This window comes from Thalassophryne amazonica, chromosome 2, assembly GCF_902500255.1.
Source record: "Thalassophryne amazonica chromosome 2, fThaAma1.1, whole genome shotgun sequence".
In the NCBI taxonomy this organism is placed as follows: Eukaryota; Metazoa; Chordata; class Actinopteri; order Batrachoidiformes; family Batrachoididae; genus Thalassophryne; species Thalassophryne amazonica.
The window spans coordinates 70,371,351-70,396,268 of record NC_047104.1 but is presented as its reverse complement, the minus strand read 5'-3'; the positions used below and the strand labels follow the sequence as shown (position 1 = coordinate 70,396,268).

The 24,918-nt window shown below is 41.2% G+C and overlaps 1 protein-coding gene across 2 annotated transcripts in view; it reads left to right on the top strand.

Moving 5' to 3' along the window:
- rhoua (ras homolog family member Ua) overlaps positions 1-24,918 on the top strand; it is a 61,072-nt gene that overhangs the window by 14,979 nt on the left and 21,175 nt on the right. The window contains exon 2 of one of the 2 annotated variants that reach the window (XM_034187539.1): positions 20,093-20,172. In XM_034187539.1, the coding sequence (XP_034043430.1) occupies positions 20,093-20,172 (80 nt within the window). The remainder of the gene's footprint in view (positions 1-20,092; positions 20,173-24,918) is intronic. The other variant, XM_034187546.1, reaches the window with a different exon arrangement.

Sequence of the window (24,918 nt, the reverse complement as noted above, 5' to 3'; positions counted from 1 at the left end):
ATGGCATTTTGAATGCACAGAGATATTGTGACGAGATCCTGAGGCCCATTGTTGTGCCATACATCCAAGAACATCACCTCATGTTGCAGCAGGATAATGCACAGCCCCATGTTGCAAGGATCTGTACACAATTCTTGGAAGCTGAAAATGTCCCAGTCCTTGCATAGCCGGCATACTCACCGGACATGTCACCCATTGAGCATGTTTGGGATGCTCTGGACCGGCGTATACGACAGCGTGTACCAGTTCCTGCCAATATCCAGCAACTTCGCACAGCCATTGAAGAGGAGTGGACCAACATTCCACAGGCCACAATTGACAACCTGATCAACTCTATGCGAAGGAGATGTGTTGCACTGCATGAGGCAAATGGTGGTCACACCAGATACTGACTGGTATCCCCCCCCAATAAACAAACTGCACCTTTCAGAGTGGCCTTTTATTGTGGGCAGTCTAAGGCACACCTGTGCACTAATCATGGTGCCTAATCAGCATCTTGGTATGGCACACCCTGTGAGGTGGGATGGATTATCTCAGCAAAGGAGAAGTGCTCACTATCACAGATTTAGACTGGTTTGTGAACAATATTTGAGGGAAATGGTGATATTGTGTATGTGGAAAAAGTTTTAGATCTTGAGTTCATCTCATACAAATGGGAGCAAAACCAAGTGTTGCGTTTATATTTTTTTTGAGTATAAAAAATGTTTTGTGTGTGTTTTTGCCTTTAAGTAGATGGTAAACAATGTTGAGATTATTAATTACACTTTTTAACAAAAAATAGTAATTTTGGTATTTTGGTAATAATTTATGTTCAAATATTGTAGCATATATGCGACAATAGGCGTTAAGGGGTTAAGATTTTATCAGTATCGATGCCATTATCGATTCGCTTATCGATCCGATTCCTTATCAATGCCTCTTGTAAATTTTCTGTGTACTAAAAGTAGGCTTTACAGATTTCTATGTCAACAACATTTTAAATTGGTCACTGGATCCTTGATCTCTGGACATAAATAAAAATAATAAAATCTGTACTTTTGTCAAAAGTATTTCCTTTCAGACATTTTGGCAAGAATGTCTCTCCGTACGTCTGAGCTGAGCTCAGCCGATCAGCACAGGACATCTTATTTTGGAGGAAAAACGTTTTGATCGATTGTAGTTTGTTTGTATTACAATGTTTGGAAAGAGGTGTCATTTGATTTAAACAGCGTTTCGCTTTGAAGTTATTAATTCCGACTGGACTCTATCGTTCTAACTTGACTCGGCAGAGAGCCGCGCAGCATTTGGAACTGTGTGAACAGAACAGAGGACGATTCTTGTTTCTTTCTCGCAACAAGACAGGAGTCCCAGTTAATCCACACAAAATTGACTCACAGTTGACATATTCAGGGATGAAAGTGGTGAAGAAAAAAAAAGAAGCTGAAACCCAAAATTACCCCTCAACACCACCCCACACACCGCGTTTATATTTTTGTTGAGGGTATCTGAGCTGAGCTTACAGCTGCTGTGCTTCACTTCAGGATGTAATTTGAAAAGAAAACACAGCACGTTTCATTTTGGGAGGAAAAAAAAAACGTTTTAGTCGATTGTGGTTTCTTGTCTGTATTACATTTGGAAAGAGGTGTCATTTTATTTAAAGCGGCGATTCATTTTGAAGTTATTAATTCCGACCGGACACTGTCTCAGCCGTGCAGAGTTTCGAGCTGTGTGAACGGAACGGAGGACGATTCTCGTTTCTTGACAGCAACAAGACAAGAGTCCCAGTTAGTGACTTTAATCCACACAAAAGTGACTGACGATATTTTAATGGCTTTGCGAGGGGTTAAGAAGCGGCTTGCCGTTTCTGAAGAGCAGCGACTTAAAGAACCAACGAGCTACTGGATCGAAGCATTGCTTCAATGGTTCATGGTTTCAAAGTGGAGCCGCGCTGCAGAAATAGTTTATTACAGACCAAACCCTGAATATCCGACTTTATTTGTACGTCCGTATGACTCTGAAACTCGGAAAAATACGTATCATTTACGGACTATAGGTTGACATGAAAACCACCGAAAAGCTGTGTTCACCGCGGGGACACGTTCGGCTATTCGAGATTATTCAAGATTTTTTTTTTTTTTTTTTTTTACCGATGATGAACGATGCGTAAAAAAAAATCCGGGAGGATCCGGGCCTGATCCTGTAGAACTTTGTACCGAAAATGTCCATTCAAAAGTTCAGCGTCTTTTTGCATTTTGTTTTATGGTGCATTGCATAGCCTGTACTTTTCTCGATCCTCGTGTCATTTTCTGTGTGAAGTCAGCTATCAGCAGGAAGCAGCAGCATAAGCTCCGCCCCCAGACTGACGCTTTCAAAATAAAAGGCAACGAGCAACAGTCATAAAAGGCTAAAAAACAAACAAAAAAAAAAAAACGCAGCGCTTAAGGGAGGAACAAAATTGTCGGCGATAATGAACCTCAATAACGCGTTAACGTTGCCCAGCCCTAATATATATATATATATATATATATATGTATATATATATATATGTATGTGTGTGTGTGTGTGTGTATGTATATTGAGCTGTCTTATATATCCATGTCTTTTATGTATATAATACTTTCCACTGTGGTATATAGGTATACGAGGTCTATTAGAAAAGAAAACAACCTTTTTTATTTTTTCAAAAACTATATGGATTTGAATCACGTGTGATTGCGTCAGACAAGCTTGAACCCTCGTACGCATGCGTGAGTTTTTCCACGCCTGTCGGTTGCGTCATTCGCCTGTGAGCAGGCTTTGAGTGAGGAGTGGTCCACCCCCTCGGCGGATTTTCATTGTCAGGAAATGGCGGAATGATTTGGGCTTTTTTTCCATCAGAATTTTTTCAGAAACTGTTAGAGACTGGCAGCTGGAAACCATTAGAAAAAAGCCTCCGCTCCTCTTTCCATGACAAAAACTCCTGTAACAGTGGAATGTGCCGTTCATTTCCAAACTGGACGCTGTGTTTTATCCGGGACGTCGTCTGACTAGCACAGGAATTGTGAAAAGACGTGGACATCAGCACTTTTTCGGCACATTGAGACAGACGTGCGGAGGAATTCCACGCGTCGCGGCGGTGCCGCGTGGCGCAAAGCAACACCGTGATGAAGCCTCACGGGACATGTTCTGGCATGTCCAGGCACATCCACAATTTCTCGGATAATCACTCGATGGAAAAACCACCGACAGCTGTCTGAAAGCCATCTCAAAGCCATCCTGTGAGACCAAAACGGAGGTGTTCCTTTGTCTCGCTCCATCAGCAAATCGGTCGTGACGCGCGAAGCCTCCGCTCGGCTTTCCATGACAAAATCTCTTGTTAAAAGTGAAATCTGCCGGAAAATGGCTGATGTCCAGCTCTTGTGATAACCAGAGAAAGTGCACACGATGGTCTCGGATCCACAGAGCCATCCTTTTAGAAATGATCCGGTGGTTTGTGGCTCTCGATGGCAGCACGGAGCACGGCGCGCCGAGCGTCCTTAAAGCCGTCCTTAAAGCTGTAGTAACAGTCCTTATTCTCTGTGAAGCCCGTAAAATTTTCACCGAAAGCCAGATAAATTTTCTAATGGTTTCCAGCTGCCAGTCTCTAACAGTTTCTGAAAAAATTCTGATGGAAAAAAAAGCCCAAATCATTCCACCATTTCCTGAAATGAAAATCCGCCGAGGGGGTGGACCACTCCTCACTCAAAGCCTGCTCACAGGCGAATGACGCAACCGACAGGCGTGGAAAAACTCACGCATGCGCACGAGGGTTCAAGCTTGTCTTGTCGTGTGGGCCGCTGAAGAGGAGGTACTGCTGGCCCACCACACCAGAGGGCGCCCTGCTTGAAGTGCGGTCTTCAAGCACGAGGGGCGTCAGAGCAACAGAGAGTGCAGCTGTCAACTCATCCAACAGCACCAGCTGTCACTCATCTACTATCATCATCCACATCACCATAAAAGCCGGACTGCAACTCCACTCCCCGCCGAGAAATCAGCTACCACTCAGGTAACCTTCTCTGCTGTGATTTATCGAATATTGTTCTGTGTGCAGCGTTCGCCCTGGTCTTCTACTGGATGGCGTACAGTGTGGGTTGCGACGTCTTCGCCTCTCACTCCTTCCAGAGAAACGACTGACAGGAGCTGCACGGGTGTTTCTGTTTCTGGAGGTGAAGGTTCTCCCTCCCGGAGGAACTGAGTACGGAGAGATTACTGGGTGTGTATCCACACACCCACCATTAACTGTTTCTGTTTCTGCCAGCAGTACCAGGTTTGACTGCTGGAGACGGTGGCCACCTGGGACCCGGGACTTGGCGGCTCCGGTGTTCTTCAGATCCGTTGGCGGTGGAAGCCGTGTGGGATCCGACTCTTCTCTGGACAGACGTCTTCTATCCTCGAGCCTGCCCACACATCACCTTGTGTATGATTGACTGTACTCCTCAACTGCAATTGTCTGTATTCCGTTGTGCAATTCACAACATTAAATTGTTACTTTTTGGCTTAATCCATTGTCCGCTCATTACCGCCCCCTGTTGTGGGTCCGTGTCACTACACTTTCACAACATGTCTGACGCAATCACACATGATTCAAATCCATATGGTTTTTGAAAAAAATAATAAGGTCGGATACTTTTCTAATAGACCTCGTATATCTATTTAGTATACATTATTGTATGCATGAGATTTATGGATATGGATGTGTATATTGTGAAAGGGTTTTTATGTTTTTTCTATGACAACATCCTGTGATGTAACCAGCCACACCGTTGGCCACAAGGGGGCGCCAAAGTTGTATGAAAAACACAAATGTGATCACTTTGGCGCCGCCTGGTGGCCAACGCATACAATCCCTCACTGATTTTTTTTGTTGTTTTAAAGAGGGTAAGTCTTGTCCTTTCTTATACAATAAAAATTTGCTGGGGGATTAAACGCATATTGAGTAATAGCCTTCACAAATATGAGCATTTCTGAAAATTCGTCAACTTGAAGTGCCCCCTATAGTCAACGCGTTCAATTCCCCAACACAGATTAGTGATTATTTTGAATAACTGTCCTGCTATAATACTTAAATCACAACACTACTTTGTGGAATTGAACTCATTTCATGTAAGAGCTGTCCAAATCTTTCCTGTTCACCAAATTTCAGTTTAAGGCCATTCTGGGTGTGAACTTTGATGACCCCTGGTGGAGGTCACCGTATGGAATTTGGTCCAAATTTCTGGTGTATGTTTGTTTGGTGGTGGGTGCATACATTTACCAAAGTTTGAGCTAAATCTGAGTTGGTCACTATCACAGCCCCATGTAAACTGCCTGATTCTTATAAAAATTGGCTCTTAACCAAAAAATTTAAATTATACATATACCCATGATAACTAATGCAAAGTATAAATTAATCCCTGAGCTAAAATTTCAAAAACACAAACATGCAAATTCAAGGAGTCAAGGATTCAAAGGAATTTTATTGTCATATGCACAGAAGAACATGTTCCCTGCACAATGAAATGTGTCTACTGCATTTAACCCATCCTAATTGCCAGTAGGAGCAGAAGTCGCCATTAGGCGCCCGGGGACCAGCTCCAGATGTACATCCCTGCCTTGGTCAACAGCAGGGCTGAGCAAACCAACACCGACCCATAACAAACAACACACACACAACACACAACACATAGGCCGGCCCGGTACATAAACATATATATGAAAAGCAAAACACGAGGGAAAAGGAGAAAAAAAAACCCTCATAGCCGCTGCATTACACAGCAGCAATGAGGAAAAAAATCCTCATCAGCACAGAAAAACAATAATCACACAGACAAAAACAAGGACACAGGACGACAACTGAGATTTGAAAAAGTCCAGTTTATCAGAACACTCCGGAGGCAGCCTGTTTCGCGCCGTCAACGGCCTTGTCCGACAATCCTGGAGGGGGAGGGGCAGCCCTGAGCAGTCCTGAGCACAGTCAACGTCAGAGCTGGAGAAGCTGAGCGGAGGGGGGAAGACCAGGGAGCGAGGCTTAAGTGTTGATCTTCTGAGGAGGTTTTATCACAGCGACCTTGAAGTGCAGCTGTGTTTGGGGAAGCCAAATGAATAACCAGACTAGCAGACGCCTGAAAGATTCCACAGTTCTGAGAACAGAGTGGCTCTCAATGCATCTGAATGTAGAATGTGGTCTTCACAGACGGTCAGAGCGGGTTTCCAGGGCTGCGATTCTATTCGAGATGTTTTCCGACTGCGCAGCCACTGTCTTCCCAATCGAATCAATCATGTAGGGCAGCCTGGAAGGACCAATCAAAGCTGCTTCCACTTTCTTGATTTTCCGGTAAACCAGCACAGTGCCCGCTCCACACAGCAGAAAGCCGGTCACCAAATCAAATCAATTTCATTTATATAGCGCCAAATCACAACAAACAGTTGCCCCAAGGCGCTTCATATTGCAAGGCAAAGCCATACAATAATTACAGAAAAACCCCAACTGTCAAAACGACCCCCTGTGAGCAAGCACTTGGCGACAGTGGGAAGGAAAAACTCCCTTTTAACAGGAAGAAACCTCCAGCAGAACCAGGCTCAGGGAGGGGCAGTCTTCTGCTGGGACTGGTTGGGGCTGAGGGAGAGAACGAGGAAAAGACATGCTGTGGAGGGGAGCAGAGATCAATCATTAATGATTAAATGCAGAGTGGTGCATACAGAGCAAAAAGAGAAAGAAACACTCAGTGCATCATGGGAACCCCCCAGCAGTCTAAGTCTATAGCAGCATAACTAAGGGATGGTTCAGGGTCACCTGATCCAGCCCTAACTATAAGCTTTAGCAAAAAGGAAAGTTTTAAGCCTAATCTTAAAAGTAGAGAGGGTGTCTGTCTCCCTGATCCGAATTGGGAGCTGGTTCCAGAGGAGAGGAGCCTGAAAGCTGAAGGCTCTGCCTCCCATTCTACTCTTACAAACCCTAGGAACTACAAGTAAGCCTGCAGTCTGAGAGTGAAGTGCTCTATTGGGGTGATATGGTACTATGAGGTCCCTAAGATAAGATGGGACCTGATTATTCAAAACCTTATAAGTAAGAAGAAGAATTTTAAATTCTATTCTAGAATTAACAGGAAGCCAATGAAGAGAGGCCAGTATGGGTGAGATATGCTCTCTCCTTCTAGTCCCTGTCAGTACTCTAGCTGCAGCATTTTGAATTAACTGAAGGCTTTTCAGGAAACTTTTAGGACAACCTGATAATAATGAATTACAATAGTCCAGCCTAGAGGAAATAAATGCATGAATTAGTTTTTCAGCATCACTCTGAGACAAGACCTTTCTAATTTTAGAGATATTGCGCAAATGCAAAAAAGCAGTGCTACATATTTGCTTAATATGTGCATTGAAGGACATATCCTGATCAAAAATGACTCCAAGATTTCTCACAGTATTACTAGAGGTCAGGGTAATGCCATCCAGAGTAAGGATCTGGCTAGACACCATGTTTCTAAGATTTGTGGGGCCAAGTACAATAACTTCAGTTTTATCTGAGTTTAAAAGCAGGAATTAGAGGTCATCCATGTCTTTATGTCTGTAAGACAATCCTGCAGTTTAGCTAATTGGTGTGTGTCCTCTGGCTTCATGGATAGATAAAGCTGGGTATCATCTGCGTAACAATGAAAATTTAAGCAATGCTGTCTAATAACACTGCCTAAGGGAAGCATGTATAAAGTGAATAAAATTGGTCCTAGCACAGAACCTTGTGGAACTCCATAATTAACCTTAGTCTGTGAAGAAGATTCCCCATTTACATGAACAAATTGTAATCTATTAGATAAATATGATTCAAACGACCGCAGCGCAGTGCCTTTAATACCTATGGCATGCTCTAATCTCTAATAAAAATGTTATGGTCAACAGTATCAAAAGCAGCACTGAGGTCTAACAGAACAAGCACAGAGATGAGTCCACTGTCTGAGGCCATAAGAAGATCATTTGTAACCTTCACTAATGCTGTTTCTGTACTGTCACCACCAAGCCGAATATGTACACATCTTCGACGTCCTCCACAGAAAGCATGTAAAGGCACATGACCTGCCATCTCCTCCACGAGTCCATCACGTAACCCATCACATGTGTCCCGGCAGGACAGGTCGGGTCCTCCGCCCCCGAATGTCTTGTAGAAAAAATAGTGTCAATTGCATTCAGAGACCACTTTAACAGATCCATTTTTGTCGTTTTCCAGAAGAGCAAAGCTGCAGCCTCACAGACAACACGCCACAGAAGCAGGAAAGATAAGGAGGGAGGGAGAAGAGAAAAGTGCGTCCGTCTCGGCCGAGTGCAAGCTGGCAAAAAAAATAGCAGTGCACCAAAAACAAAACAAAATTGATAAACCTAATTCATCAAGCTATAGCAAGTAATCAAATAATTTTTGTAGAGCCTTTTTTAAGCCAACCAAGTTACAGAGTGATTTTATGTTATCTGAGCAATTATTCCAAATATTAACACCTTTAACAGAAGCACAATGACTTTTTACAGTAGTTCAAATCTTTGACTTCTGAAATAATAATGTTCCTGGCCAAATTATATCTGAAGTCTCATTTTAAACAGGTTTTGGATATGTTGTGGAAAAAGTTTTTTGTTTTACTTTAAACATAATTTGTATTATGATATAATCAATCAAGTCCAAAAATTTTAAAATATGCAAACAGACAAACTATGGATTTGTTGGCTCATGATATGGTTTCTTGCTAATAATTCTTATAGCTTTCTTTTGAAGTAGGATTTATGTTAGTTTTGTATTAGTTTTGTAGGTGTTTCCCAAAACGTCAATACACTAGGTCATGTATGGAACAAGTAATGAATGATAAAAGGCTGGGGTTTTTAAAGTGTGGGAGCGTGAGCCCCCCCTCAGAGAACAAATGAATAGCAGTGCCCCCCAACCGATACACATATACACATACACACATTTTCAATATCTTTGTGTGGTTCTTTTTATTTTTTTTTTACACATCTTAAACACATTTTAAAACTATTTGTGCATTTTTAAGGAACTGTCTATGCATTTACACATTTTACAGCCTTTAAATATTTTAAACATGTTTTTAAAGAACTTTATTCTTTCACACATTTTACACCCTTTTCAAACATTTTAAATGTGTTTTTAAAGAACTTTCTATTCTTCTATTTTTTATCTTTTGTCATATTTTAAACATAATAAAAAAAATGTAAACATCTGTGTATTTTTAAACATTTTTGGCATAACTAACACATTTTAACATAAATAATAAAGGATTCAAAGCGGAGTCGTTACGGAAGTAACCCTGCAGCAGGTCTGTAATCAGTGTAATCAGATCTGCTTATTCACTGCCTGTTGCCAGAGCGCTGCCATCTTGGTTAGCGTCTAACAACCAGACATACAGTAAATAGAAATCAATGGACATGATCAATGTTTTCAAGAGAGAGTTTCACCATAAATCTGCATTTTCTGTGCTGTTTCTGTACTGTTACCTTTATTCAAACTCAGTCCCGCATTTCTACAGCCACTATTTGTCAAAACAAATATAGAAGAAGATCAGACTATTTATATAATAGACTTGCATGAATGTGTTAGTACCAGTCCAGATCTTGTGAAGCAAGATAGAGAATAATAACATCAGTTTGTCAAATGCACTATGTCTGCCACCAGACACTAGATACTAGTCTGATCCTTAATTAATTTCATTGTGAAGTTAAGTTAACGATGGGAAATAATCAGGGGTGAAAGTAAGAGCTTTGCACACTCACATCATATTAAAGATATTAATATTAAAGACTGCTCTTAACTCACTTGCGGTGCCGCTTTTACTGAGCACTTCTCCGCAAAAATTTCAAATAAAATAAATAAAATGAAGCAGCCACGCCAGCCAGGGTGAAAGTAAGATTATTCTATCATTTCTGGACCAAGTTGAAAGAAATCTGAAAACACCTCACTGGAATATGGAGTATATCATAGAGAATTTAATCTCATTCTTGTATGTTCTTAAGCCCCTTTCACACCGGGGGTGCTCCCAGTTGCGCCGTGTGTCATTATGACGACGTCGAATGGAAGCAACTCATTGCTGAGACAATGCAGCTCGGTGCCACAGCAACACGAGAGGCGCAAAGGAGGAAGCAAGTCGGACGCCGAAAAATTAAACCTGTTTAATTTTTTTGGCGTCCTGTGCTCGACGCAGAAAGGAAGTGGTTCCAGTGCAAGTCGGGGCAAAGAGGCTTTACTCGACGTGACTTGGAAGCCACACCCTCACAAGACGATGTTACCTGATGCCAATTTATGATTCCCGCTGTGTTCCATTGTTCCCGCAGTATAAATCACACAGGATTGTTTTTATACCGTGTACTTAATGCAGTAACAACTACACGCTTAATAAAAAAGACCACAGAAAAAAAATGCTGATTGCAGCTCAGCTCCTTCTCTGTGTGGAGCTGTCTGGTGAAGAGAGGCACTGTGAGGCAGCAGCAGCTTCTTCTCTCACAAATGTGTTTAAATAAAATCCATAAATCCTGCTCACAGACTGATTGCCGGAGACATCCAGTAAAAAGTCCGGACATCTCTAGTCCACTCATGGACGGTTTGTTCACGCGTGCACATGTGAACAATTAAAAGAAAAAAAAAGTCTGGCTGCAGGCATTAGTTCCTTGTTCTGTGCTCAAACTCTCTTATCACAGTTAAAAAAGGACAAAAAAGGACATAAGTCCTGCTCACAGACTGATTGCCAGAGACAGGACATGTCAACATCAAGTAGAACTCCAGACATCTCCACATTTGCTTACAGACGGTTCGCTCGCGCATGCACGCGTGCACATCTCACAGTAAAAGGAGGAAAGATAAACATTTAGAACTCAGAGCGCAGCCCTGCAGCTCTGCACAAGAACAAATATAAAGTAGAAGAGAAGTCAGAGTGCACAGTCTGTCTGCAGCCAAACTGTGCACTTTGACTTCTCTGTGTAGAGAACCTAAAGGCTGCGTTCTCACCTCCTCTCTGCCCCCTGCTGCGCGCACCTGACGCAGAAATTCCTGCGTCGTCATGACACCACAGGAAGCAACTGGGAGCAGCCCCGGTGTGAAAGGGGCTTTATGTTAGTAGAATATACCGTGTCTGTCAGGGTTTGAATTTGGTTCTGTTTCTGCTTTTATTTTTTCTAGTCTGTTTGTTATTTTTTCTGTTTCATTGGTTTTCTCGGGGTTCATTTTCTTGTGGGGCTTTTCTGCTTGGGTCTGTCTGTCCCTATCTCTCTTGGTGCTTGGTGGTGGGTGTTTACCTCTCTCTGGCCACGCCCTTATTCTGGTGCTTTCCATGCAAGCCTGTTCATGATTTACTGCTCATCACCTGGGGTTATATAAGTTCACTGGATGTGTTTCTCCTTTGTCAGATTGTTGTGCCTTGTACCACTTTCCGGCTCTGTACCTGGGTTCCTTTGTCCTGCCTGCCTCATAGCGTGTTCCTATTCTCCTGCCTGTTGCAGCGACCACGTCTCAGGCCTGATGATTTTTGTACTGCTGCTTTTTCTGGACTGCCTACTTGTGTACCGACTTCTGCTATCCACCGGAGTAAAAGCCAGAGCTGTTTGTTTGAGCCGTGCATTTGTGTCCAACAATTCCTGATCCAGCCTGATAGTCAAAGTGACTGTCCTGTCACCCACCAAACTCAGAGAAAAAGCATTTCCATTCTTTGAATTTTCTCTTACAGATTATACCTCAAGATGGAACCTGATGTGAAGAAAAAACCCGAGGCTAATTAAAAAGGGATAAATTGAGTCTTACGAAAGTGAGACTTCTAATTGACTTTCTAAACAAATGGTGCAATATTTATCATGACAAAGCATTCAGGCAGTAAAACTGAAGTCACTACTTTACAGAATACAGGTCAACACAAAAAAATATTTTCTAACCTTTATTCAGCAATTTTAGTCATTTCCCCACATCATTAATATTACATATACAGTAATACACACTTATGAAAGCTCAATCCACAGTACTTTGTCAGCTTGTTACTGCACCTGAACGCTGCACAAAACAGCATTTTCAGATCACTTTAACCTAAGCTTAAGTCAGCACATCATCGATTTCTATTTAATCTCATGCTTGATGATAATACAATAACATGCTTTTGGAGGGTGGTATGCATTTTCAGAGGCCCGGCGGCGTTCATGATCAGTCGCACAAAATGACAGATAATATCTGTCATTACAGGTGACGGCATGGACAGAGGGACTCAGAAAATGCATACCGCACGACAACAGCATGCTATTTGCATTATTATCACTCACTGACAGTGGTGGGCACAGATAACCAAAAAATTGACTTTGATAACAGATAATCAGATAACTAAAAAGTTATCTTTGATAAAGATAAAATGATAAACCACCCAGAAATGTATCAGAAGTTACAGATAACCGTTAACTTCCAGTATTGTCTCTGGTACATTTGCAACTACTAATAAACTGAATTTGAGTTTTAACACCACGATCGCTTCTGGTAGCATCAAAAGCGACAACAGACCCAAACAACGAGCCCACACTTCTGTCTTTGAACATCCTGCTCCCTGCTGGAAGCTCTTGTTTACTACACAGCTTCCAGCACAGCCAGCAGCCAAAACCCAGCTCTCTATCCAATTGCAACGCTCCGGTCAGGCGGAGGTCTTGGAAAATAAAGGAGTGCTGACTTATGGTTTTGATGTAGAAATAACATTAATACCGATAGAATGACTCCATTAATGTCAATTCTGTCATTTGTACAAAGTTAAAATATAACATATATATTTTAATGATGAATAATGCACTAATTCTGAGGTTTTGTAACAAACACAGACAGATTGCAAAGGATTCTGGGTAAAATGTGCCTCTGCTAAACACTGATTGGTTCAGTCATTCATTATGTAAACCAACATGTTAATGTGACATGTGTCGTGTGTTGGTGTTTACAGATAAATGTGCTTTTGTAAAATATTCAATTTTTTTATTTGTAAAAACAGGCATTTTTACGGAGCCCTGGAAGTGTCATCGCAAAATGTTTTGCATGTGGAGGGAATGTGCGCTCATGTTATTATATTGTGCCGTGCGCACGTTTTATGATGTTGTGCGCAGGTTTTATTATATTGTAAAACGTGCACTCAATATTGTCTTGACACATAAATGTTGGCTTTACACTGTGTGAGTTTTGGCCCTTTTTCAGATGATTTTTCATTCGTGCGAGAATTTTTTGGACCAAGTTTCAGGTTAATTGCACGTCCTGCATTGTGTAGTGTACATGGAGTAACAAGCTGCGTTTAACATCTCACGACCACCTCCTGATCGCCAATCGTATGGTCAGACGAAAATCAAACTTGTTTGATATTATTCTGGTCGGCCATCGTGAGGGTATCCTGCTGCTGAAGAGCTACAAGCATCCAACCGCTTGCACTGTGCATGTGCAAACATTGCAGACCTGTCTTGTAATGTTTTTTGTTTTGTTTTTTTGTTTTGTTTTTAAACTTTGATGTCTCCCATTGAGAGTTTTTGTAAATTAAGTTTGGAAAAAAAGCTTATGTTTTGCTTCTGGAAACACAAGTCAGACCTCTGGTTTTTGAACGTACAATGTGTGTGAGAACATAAATCGGGCGCTCTGAATTTTTACACCATGCAGTTCTGTGGTACAGTTTGAACTGAAACTGAGTACAGTGATTAAAAATATCATACAGTGTCTGCCCAGCTTCAGGACGAATACTGCCATAAACTGCCATGAACACTACTGGCCAGTGGATGGCAGTAGAGACCGTGAAAACTTGCCAAAACAAAATTCCAGATAATCCGTGCCTGCTACATTTAAGATGCGTGGAATTTAACAAACGCAACAACGTCTATAAACCCAGAGAATATATTCACGAGACTTTTAGGCACTAGAGTTTAATGCTGTTGTCCGTGGAGCCTGAACAGAGTGTCTGAAATGCATTTGTCCTGTAGTGAACGTACTGAGATTACCCTAGCCTACACATAATGCACTGCTGGGCACAGCATGTGCTCACTAAAACCTTAAAAATTAGCGCATTACTTTAAAACTAAAACATATATCTGATATTTTCACTTTATAAAACTTCAGATGTGACAGTAATTTTAAATAACTTGTCTGAAATTAGTTTGGTTAAAATTTGAACCATAAGATAAAAATGTATGCCTCTGGATGACTTGGGTGATATTGCCAGCATATCAGTATGGTGTTAAAGGAAATGATTTGTCTTTCTTTCTTTCTCTTCTGCCTGGTTCTCCTTTGCCTGCAGAGGATAGAGCAGTTTCTCACAGAAGCAGCTCTCTTCTGTTTACAGGGGGTAGAACTATCTGTTAGGAAACTTTTAACAGGTAGGTGCTTAATGATTTTAAATTTTAAAAATGTTTGTTGCTGTACAGCTTTGTTTACTATGTTATCTGTCTAAACGTTATCAGAAGATAATTAGTCCTATAATGCTTTTTAAATTTATCTAATAAGATAATCAGATAATGAAAACATTATCTTTGATAATTATCTGTTATTGGATTATCGGAACTGTGCCAACTACTGCTTACTGAGATACACAACACGTAACACGTACATAAAAAGTTGGCTCACTTTAACTTTTGTCGTGTTGGCTGGTGCGTGCTGCTCTCCAAATCCGCCAGTGCGTCCTCATCTAGCTGGCTGCTTTGGCTGCTGTTCATTGTCGTACTATCCATGAGAAAATCATCTGGAATATCCATATTGGGACCAACACACACTTCTCGCCTTTTTATCTTTTCCTCTGCGGACAGTTTTTTTTTCCCCTCTGCGGACAGTTCTTGGGCTGCGCACTATGATGTCATTTGTTTACGCACAGCGGGTGGGTATAGCCAGGTAGCGTCGATGTAAATCTACGATACCGGCCTAGCAACGCCTCGGTAAAGTGATAATAATGCGCAATAACGCTAAGCAAGGAGGAGGCTGCCTGGCAACATCTCACAGGCTGCATCCGCCATCTCATGGATTAAATAGAAATTGATGCTGTTGATGTTCCGAAATGATACATGCACAGTGAAAGCAGGGGGATGATCTGTAGGGTGCAAAAAATCCCATTTGTTTTTTTCCATTGAGATTTAAAAAAAAAAAAAATCCTTATATAAAGTGTATTAAGCTGTGAACCAAGATGAGATGAATTATAGACATAATTTATTTATTCATAGATTTGAATAAAAAAATAAAATAAAGGAAAAGGGGGGAAAGACAGAGGTACAACACTGAAAATAATTACTTTTTAGTGTGAAGGATCTACTCATCCCATAATGCATTGCAAATCACAGAATCCATAGCAAACGACTTCCAACCTCGTTGATTTTCTTCTCAACCTTCTTCTAATCCTTTTCGTTATTGTTGTGCTTATATGGTTAATAATAGTTTTTTTTTTATATTTTGTAGTTTATGTTGTGTGTATCGTAAAATATGGCCCAGTTAACAATATGGTATGGTGCTGACTACAATCACCACTTGGGTGTACGCCAGTGCTGGTGTTGTACTGGTTTTTCAGGCAGATGATTCCTCATGAACTCACAAAGAAGTTTCTGTTCACTGCCAAGATATACGAGGTCTCTTAGATAATAAACCGACCCTTTTATTTTTTTTTTTAACTATATGGATTTGAATGACATGCGATTACACCAATCATGCTTGAACCCTCGTGCGCATGCGTGAGTTTTTTCACGCGTGTCGGTGACGTCATTTCCCTGTGGGCAGGCCTTGAGTGAGATGTGGTCCCGCCCTCTCGGCTGAATTCCTTTGTTTCACACGCTGCTCGAGACGGCGCGCGTTGCTTTATCAAAATTTTTTCTGGACCTGTGAGGAATATCCCAGTGGACACTATTCGAGAAATTAAGCTGGTTTTCTGTGAAACGTTTAACGGCTGATGAAAGATTATGGGGTGTTTCTGTCGGTGTAAGGACTTCCCACGGAGCGGGACGTCCTGCAGCGCTTCCAGGCGCTGTCGTCGGCCTGTTTCGAGCTGAAAACATCCTAATTTAAGGCTTAATTCACCCAGGACATCGTGAGAGAACAGAGAAGATTCAGAAGAGGCCGGCATGAGGAATTTATGCGGACATTCCACTGTTTAAGGACATTTTTTTAATGAAAGACGTACGCGCAAATTCGCCGAGTCGTTTCCGTGACGACTCGGCAAATCTGTGTGCGCCGCGACAGGAAAAACACCTCCGTGTTGAAAACCATTTGTAGAATTCAGGCGGCTTTTAATGGCTTTCAACAAGTGAGTAACTGAGAAATTGTTTAACAGCTTGGGCATGTTCCAACTTGCCCGTTAAGATTTCCAACGGAGGTGTTTTTCCTGCCGCGACCCCCCGCGGTCGGGTCCAGCCCGACATGCGACTCTGCCCGCACGTTCTTTCATTACAAAATGACCGTTAACAATGGAATGTCCGAATAAACTCCTCATGCCGACTTCTTCTGAAAGTTCTCTGTTCTCTGACGACTTACTGCGTCAACAGAGCCTGAAATGTGGAAGTTTTCAACTTGAAACGGCGAGACGCTGCCGCCTCGAAGCGCAGATCGCCGTCTGGCGCCGTGGACCGTCCTTAAAGCGACACTACCAGACCAAAATCTCTCATCAGCCGTTAAAATTTTTACCGAAAACCAGCTGAATTTATTGAATGGTGTCCACTCAGTTGTGCCTTACAGTTTTGAAAAATTTTTTATCAAACAAAGCAACAGTCTCTGAGCCATTCCTAAACAATGAAAAAAATCGACGAGCGGGTGGACGACTCCTCACTCAAAGACTGCCCACAGGCGAATGACGTAACCGACAGGCGTGAAAAAACTCTCGCATGCCCACGAGGGTTCAAGCATGTCTGATGTAATCACACGTGATTCAAATCCATATGGTTTTTGAAAAAAATAATAAGGTCGGATACTTTTCTAATAGACCTCGTATACCACATTTCCTGCACCTAATATGATTGTTTATAGTGAGTAGTAAATTAAAGCCACCCATGACAAAATATGTCAAAATGAACAAAAGGGCAAAAAAAAAAAAAAAAAAAATACATTAATTAATAATAATTTTTAAAAAAATTCTGTAAACTCCTGTCAAGATGGATTATAATTCAGTGCCGCAAAAACTCATACACACACATTGGGCCTCATGTATCAATGTTGCGCACTTGTGGCATAAATTTATGGCGTAAACTTGAAATACACCAAAGTCGCCGTGACATGTATCAAGCAGTGCGCACCTGCCCATTTCCGGCGTATGCCTGACGTGATCTTGATAAATGTGGCGGGTGGAAACGATCGTAATTATAATAAACACGCCCATAAATATTCAGACTCTGCTTCAGACACACCCTCATTTTACGACATGGAAGCCAGAAAGACGGCAATGAAAAAGAACTCCACCAATCACGACGCGTGCCAATAGAGCGTCAAAAGCGGCCGTCGTATTAATTGTTTTGTAGTATAATCAATAAAGTGTTACAGTGGTCCCTCATTAATCGCTGGAGTTACGTTCTAAAAAATAGCCTGTAATACGCGAAACCGCGACGTAGTCAGCATTATTTTTTACAATTATTATAGATGTTTCAAAGCTGTAAAACCCCTCACTACACAGTTTATACACTTTCTTAATCAGGCATGAACATTTTCTCACTTTTCTCTTGTGTGTAAACACTCTCAAAGTTCAAACCTTAGTAGGAAAATAATACCAAACTGTTTTCAGGCCCAAACATTTGTTTGAGAAATAAAAATAGAATGTTTTCCTATAAATAATTATGATGGCATTTAGAACTAACGAATTAATTTGAACGATTAACGAACGGGGTCGGACACATAAGAAATTATTAATAGTGACTCACCAGTATTTCACAGACTGGGCCTCTGTGTCCTGGCGCTGCACCTTTTTCCACTCACAGCTGGCTGCAGGTGTCTGTTTCCGAGTGACAAACAGTTATGAGTAGTTGTTGGCGCTCTTTTCTCTTCTGGGCAACAAGATTCTTATAAACAGATACGCAAAACACAGAACACTGTAAAAAAAAAGGCATGCAAAATTGGACTAAATACTCCGCGAGACTCCGAGACGACGACAGGTGAACGGCGTTATAGCGAGGGACCACTGTATTCTCTTTTCACATGTCAATAATTCTTGACATGTGGATATTTGCTCACTCAATTAATAAGACACGCCTAATCTGTCAGATTTCTTTATTTTTTAAATGTATTTCTGTATTTATTTTATTGTGACAACCGAATGGAGACGACAAAACCTGGTTGCGGCACGGGCGAATTAAGGGAATGACGAAACTACAGTTGTTATTATCAATTTCATTGTCTAAAACGATCACACCACATGAAGTTAAGCTCAGCGCTGCTCTGGCTCCAGGCTTGAAGTCTGGAGAAAAAGGTGTGCAGCGCTTTCCTTCCTGTCAGCACTGTGGCCACGGATCGTGCTCCATAACAATCCCGCAAAGGCGGGATTTGTATTGATTATTATGTAGTATAATCAGGAAAGTGTTATTTATGTAACATATGCATTGATTTGTATAATGGCACTGTTTATCATGTTGATCATCTTCATTTTTATGTGGATTCCAGCACTGGTTCATTTTGGTGTATAATTTACACCACCTCTCGACCTGGTGTATATTTTCAGCGCAGCGTACGCCAGCGACCACATTGATAAATGCCAAGTAGCGCAGCCGTTTTGGCGTACACCCCATATACGCTCAAATATCACCGTATGCAACGTTGATACATGAGGCCCATTAAGTGTGCTGCTCCACAGTGTGACTCACTGTGCTGCTTACTTCAGGAGCATTTCCCATGTCCTGTTAACTGAGTGGATCACCAGCAGCAAAGCAACTGGTTACCCTACAGTTCACAGGGTTTAGAAAAATGTACCTGGTAACAATGATGTCCACCAGTTACATCACTGGTTGAATGAATAGGGTTTTAAAAAGGAACGGTTTGCACCATGTGTCACGCTTAGTTATCCTGTTACAGGGTAACATATGTCATAGAATCCAATGCATGTCAAAATTGTTTGACCTTTACTTTGGACATCAAACGCTCAACACGGTCAAAACTAATCTATTTATTAATCCTATTAACCAATAATTTGCATCATTTTTTACCAAAAGGAGCAACTTTAACTTTTGACCCCTGTACAAACTGAAATTGACCCCTTTTTTGAAGTTTTTATCCTATAACTCCATAACATTCAGTCATAGATATTCCAATCTATATATTTGTGGAATATTTCTTATCAGACAAATAATGTAGTATACTTTTCAGTATGACTGGAGCATATTTAAATTTTGATCCCGTGTAGTTCTTCATTGACCCCTGCCTGGTAGTGTACTGAAAATTCAAGTGGCCTGTGCGCTTTTCAAGAGTAATGTCTAAGGAGTACTTGTGCTGAGTTTGGTGCTTGTGTCACCATTTGAAAGATTGTTTCATTTATCTGCTGCACTAAAAAAATATACAGTAGCAGTTAGTAGCTTAAGTTAAATGTTTAAGTGGTTTATTGGTTTAGCGTTATCATGGTTAACATTTCAGTTAGTGGATTAGTGGCCAAAGTTAAGTTCTCAGTTAGCTGTGTCTACCTCTGTGTCAGAGCATTATAAAAATCAGAAATTTTATATTATGCCGCAAGATTTTCAGTCTTGAACTTCGAACTGACTCATAAGTTTAAAATGCTTCAGAATAACGAACTGCCATAAGAACAACAGATAGTATATAGATATTTTTTCTTCTTATGGGAACTGGAAAGAAACTACTTTAACAACAACAACAACAACAAAAAAGCATTAAAAAAAATAACCGAGTGTGTGCACAGAGTCAAAATCTGGTCAGCACCTCTCCTTTTTAAAGAATTCTTGGCTACACCCCTTCATGCATGTTCTGGCTGCCATAAATATCTTTTGAGCTTGATATTTATTTAAGTATATCATGAACAGAAGCATCTGAATATCCTCAGTTACTTTAAAAAACACTCTTCCTCTTTTAAGATGATAACAGTGATTATATGTTTTAATAGTACTTTCTGTTGTTATAGGGTTAATCTGTTATTTTCCTATTCATATTAACTTTGTAGTCAAACAGCTGGTGTGACCATGTTTATGACTGTTGTGGTTATGTGTTTAGCAGTGGTATCAGTGGACGGGACACCAGTCAAACTACAGCTCTGTGACACAGCTGGACAGGTCAGTGAACTCATTCAGGCAACATCAGATTAAACATGGGGCCACAGTCCAACGTTGTCCATTGTCTGATTCCACACAAACCACTGCTGCCTCATGCCGTCTGTGTCTTTTTTTCTCTGAGAACAGACAGTAGCCAACTGTTGTACATGTTGTGTACCGCTCAGTTTAGGTTCGTAAGCCTTGAAGAAACAATGTAGCAGCATTGGAACTATTACACATTTCACTTATCAAATAAACAACCATCTTGTCTTACTGCTTGCCCTCTACTTCTGCGATTGTGGCTGAAGCAGCCACAATTTTATGTATTGTGCCTAGCGCCCCTGCAGGAAACCCATGTTACTGCAGTCACAGAATGTTCCAGATACTACAGTCCTCCCCTGTAGATATTAACTGCACTTGTTTTCTTTTCTTTTACATCCATTACATGTGCAGTGTTTTACACAATTATTAATGACTTTTTTTCACAAATCCAAGCATTGTGGTGGACACACATTTCTTCTTGGACGTTTCACACACTGTGTACCCCCAGGAGTGTCCACAGCTTGGTCCATTTTCACCAAAACCTCATATATCATTCTGATGATTTGGAGGACCGATGGGTATCAGTTCACTTTCACTGTCCTTTGACTCATTTCCTGCATCATTCCTTTCAATGTCAAAATCAAAAACACAATGATGATGATGATGATGATGATTATCATCATCATTTACATCATCAGGATTCACATGATTTCTCTTTTCTTTCAATTCAATTCAAGTTTATTACAGCCTCAAAGCCCAACAGATGACAAAACAATGACAATAAAAAAAAATCAATTAACATGATTAAAAATAATTGATTCACGTCATTTTATGCAATTTCCATTTAACGACACCAGGCACGTAACCGGACCTAAAACTTAGGTAATTTCACCATTCACCCATTTTCCCCCTCCCCTGTAGTTTCAAACCAGGACTGCTTGTACCACAGAAAACCTGAGTTTACACTTTGTATCGGACTGTTTCTGTACATGTCGATCCTGGATAGTCTGAGAGGAATTTGGTTTTAGCAAAGACAACCTGGTGCAAACATCTCTTTTCAAAAAGAGTTCTGCTGGTGTCTTCCCAGTTGTCACATGTGGTATATTTCGGTAACCAAACAAGAAATTTGCAATGTAATGTTGCAACGACATACTACCAAGTACTCTGCTTTTGGGTAAGGACATTTTAAAATTTTGCACCAGCCTTTCTACCAAACTATTTGAGGGTGGTGGTACGATGGGGTTTTGATATGCTTCATAACAATCAACTTCAGAAATGTCTCAAATTCACTTGCAGTGAATTGAGGTCAGTTATCAGTTACCTCCTCTTTAGGCAACCCATAAGCAAAAAACAAGTTCCTTAAAAGTTTGATTTATACGTGGTAGTAGTTTGCTTATGTATCTGTACCAATTTTATTCACTTTATACATGCTTCCCTTAGGCAGTATTATTAGACGGCATTGCTTAAATTTTCATTGTTACGCAGATGATACCCAGCTTTATCTATCCATGAAGCCAGAGGACACACACCAATTAGCTAAACTGCAGGATTGTCTTACAGACATAAAGACATGGATGACCTCTAATTTCCTGCTTTTAAACTCAGATAAAACTGAAGTTATTGTACTTGGCCCCACAAATCTTAGAAACATGGTGTCTAACCAGATCCTTACTCTGGATGGCATTACCCTGACCTCTAGTAATACTGTGAGAAATCTTGGAGTCATTTTTGATCAGGATATGTCATTCAAAGCGCATATTAAACAAATATGTAGGACTGCTTTTTTGCATTTACGCAATATCTCTAAAATTAGAAAGGTCTTGTCTCAGAGTGATGCTGAAAAACTAATTCATGCATTTATTTCCTCTAGGCTGGACTATTGTAATTCATTATTATCAGGTTGTCCTAAAAGTTCCCTAAAAAGCCTTCAGTTAATTCAAAGTGCTGCAGCTAGAGTACTAACGGGGACTAGAAGGAGAGAGCATATCTCACCCATATTGGCCTCTCTTCATTGGCTTCCTGTTAATTCTAGAATAGAATTTAAAATTCTTCTTCTTACTTATAAGGTTTTGAATAATCAGGTCCCATCTTATCTTAGGGACCTCGTAGTACCATATCACCCCAATAGAGCGCTTCGCTCTCAGACTGCAGGCTTACTTGTAGTTCCTAGGGTTTGTAAGAGTAGAATGGGAGGCAGAGCCTTCAGCTTTCAGGCTCCTCTCCTGTGGAACCAGCTCCCAATTCAGATCAGGGAGACAGACACCCTCTCTACTTTTAAGATTAGGCTTAAAACTTTCCTTTTTGCTAAAGCTTATAGTTAGGGCTGGATCAGGTGACCCTGAACCTTCCCTTAGTTATGCTGCTATAGACGTAGACTGCTGGGGGGTTCCCATGATGCACTGTTTCTTTCTCTTTTTGCTCTGTATGCACCACTCTGCATTTAATCATTAGTGATTGATCTCTGCTCCCCTCCACAGCATGTCTTTTTCCTGGTTCTCTCCCTCAGCCCCAACCAGTCCCAGCAGAAGACTGCCCCTCCCTGAGCCTGGTTCTGCTGGAGGTTTCTTCCTGTTAAAAGGCAGTTTTTCCTTCCCACTGTAGCCAAGTGCTTGCTCACAGGGGGTCGTTTTGACCGTTGGGGTTTTACATAATTATTGTATGGCCTTGCCTTACAATATAAAGCGCCTTGGGGCAACTGTTTGTTGTGATTTGGCGCTATATAAAAAAAAATTGATTGATTGATTGATTGATTATGTATGATGTCAGGCCATCGGGCGTACATATCCATCACTGCAAGAAACATTTGTTTTTGGACTCTGCAAAATCAAGGTATGTTCTTTCCCATGGACCTGATGCCCACTTCCATGTGTGTATTGGTGTTGTCGCAGGAACACTACACTGATGTTTGCAGATGTCGCAATGGTTTACTTTCTGTTTCAATATCCTGATCTAATGAAGGCCACCACATTAAGCTTCTAGCCAAAGACTTCATTTTTACCATGCCCCAGTGGCTCTCATTTAGCTCTGAAAGTAACCTGTGTTGCAGACTTTCTGGAGTTACTACTCTGAATCCCCAAAGTAGGCAATCATCTTCCACAGTCAAATCAAATTTTTGTCTCACATTGCGGCTGAAAAGCCTCATCTGACAGATGTTTTGGCCAACCTGAGAGAACATATTGTTTCACCTTTGCCAGTGTGGAATCTCTATTGGTTTCACGGGCAATCTGCTGAGTGGTTATAGGCAAACTGTCAAGGTAAGAGACTCGAAAACCTGGGTTTGACCTTGGAAAATCTTTATCTGCTATTGGCAGTCTGGATAACGCATCTGCATTCCCATGTTGTTCTGACGGTTTGTGCTTGATTTTGTAGGAGTATGGAGCTAAAATCAAGGACCATCTCTGCATCTGAGCTGCTGCTAATGGCGGTACTCCTGTCTCTGGACCTAAGATTTTTAACAATGGCTTGTGATCAGTGATCAAAGTAAACTTATGTCCAAACAAATACTCATTAAATTTCATTACTCCAAAAACTAAGCCTAAAGCTTCTTTTTCAATTTGTGAGTAGTTCTTCTTTGCTTTTGTGAGCATTCTAGAAGCAGAAGCAATTAGTTTTTCACTTCCATCTGGCATTTGTTGAGAAATCACTGCCTTGACACCTACTGGTGAAGCATCACATTCCAATAATAGTTTCAGAGCTGGGTTAAAGTGTACTAGCACCTTGTTTGAAATCAGCTTTTTTGCTTCCTCAAAAACCTTTTTACATGATTCTGTCCACTCCCACTTGACATCTTTGTGTAGAAATCCAGTCATTGGTGTGATCAATGTTGACAATTTTGGTATGAACTTTGCATAGTAGCTCAACAGAGAAAGAATTGATCTTAACTCAGTCACATTACTTGAGCTCGCGTTTTTTTGCAGTCGCCTCACATTTCTCTTGCATGGGATGAATTCTCACTGCATCAATCATGTGTCCTAAATATGACACACTGTCTTGAAAAAAAGCGTATTTATCTTTGTTTACTCGCAGATTATGAGTTTGCAGCCTTTTTAGAACTTCTTCCAAGTTTTTCATGTGTTCTTTTCTGTTCCGTCCAGTGATCAATCAGTGCCATCTAAATAACATATAACTGTTATGTGTCGGACGCAGCTCGGAGAACCGACCAGCGTTTGAAGGACCCAGTATGAAATAAGCAGAGCACGGTTCAAAGGCTAACTGAATTTAATACATAACAGTGATAATAACAAAAAGGTGCGGCCTGGCGTGGTGCGCTCCCAGCAGCGCTAACGGTCCGGAGCCAGAAGCTGTTTCGGACCCAAGGACCCCGCCGACACCCCCCAGGTGGCCGCAACAACCGAGTCTGTGAAAGAAGGAACCATTATGTGAGTCCACACTCTACACACAGAACACTTAAAGGTGTACAAACAGCAAACACTTCCTGGCTTGATTACTGATCAGCTTCCCAACCTGCAGGCATGGAACATCCAGTTCACAAAACTCCACCGCAGTGGAAGCTGATACATGACTAACAAACAGCTCAATACAATAAGGTGTGAGGGACACCACATTTACTGACTGTATAACTGTTAGTCACAAAATCTAACGTACCTCAGGAAGTGTGCTGACGAGCGTGAAACCTCACCCCCTCCTCTTTCACAGACTGTGCATCAAACCTGGACGTTCTCAGCATCCGCTGCTGATGAGATGGCTCCCGAGACGACGATCTCA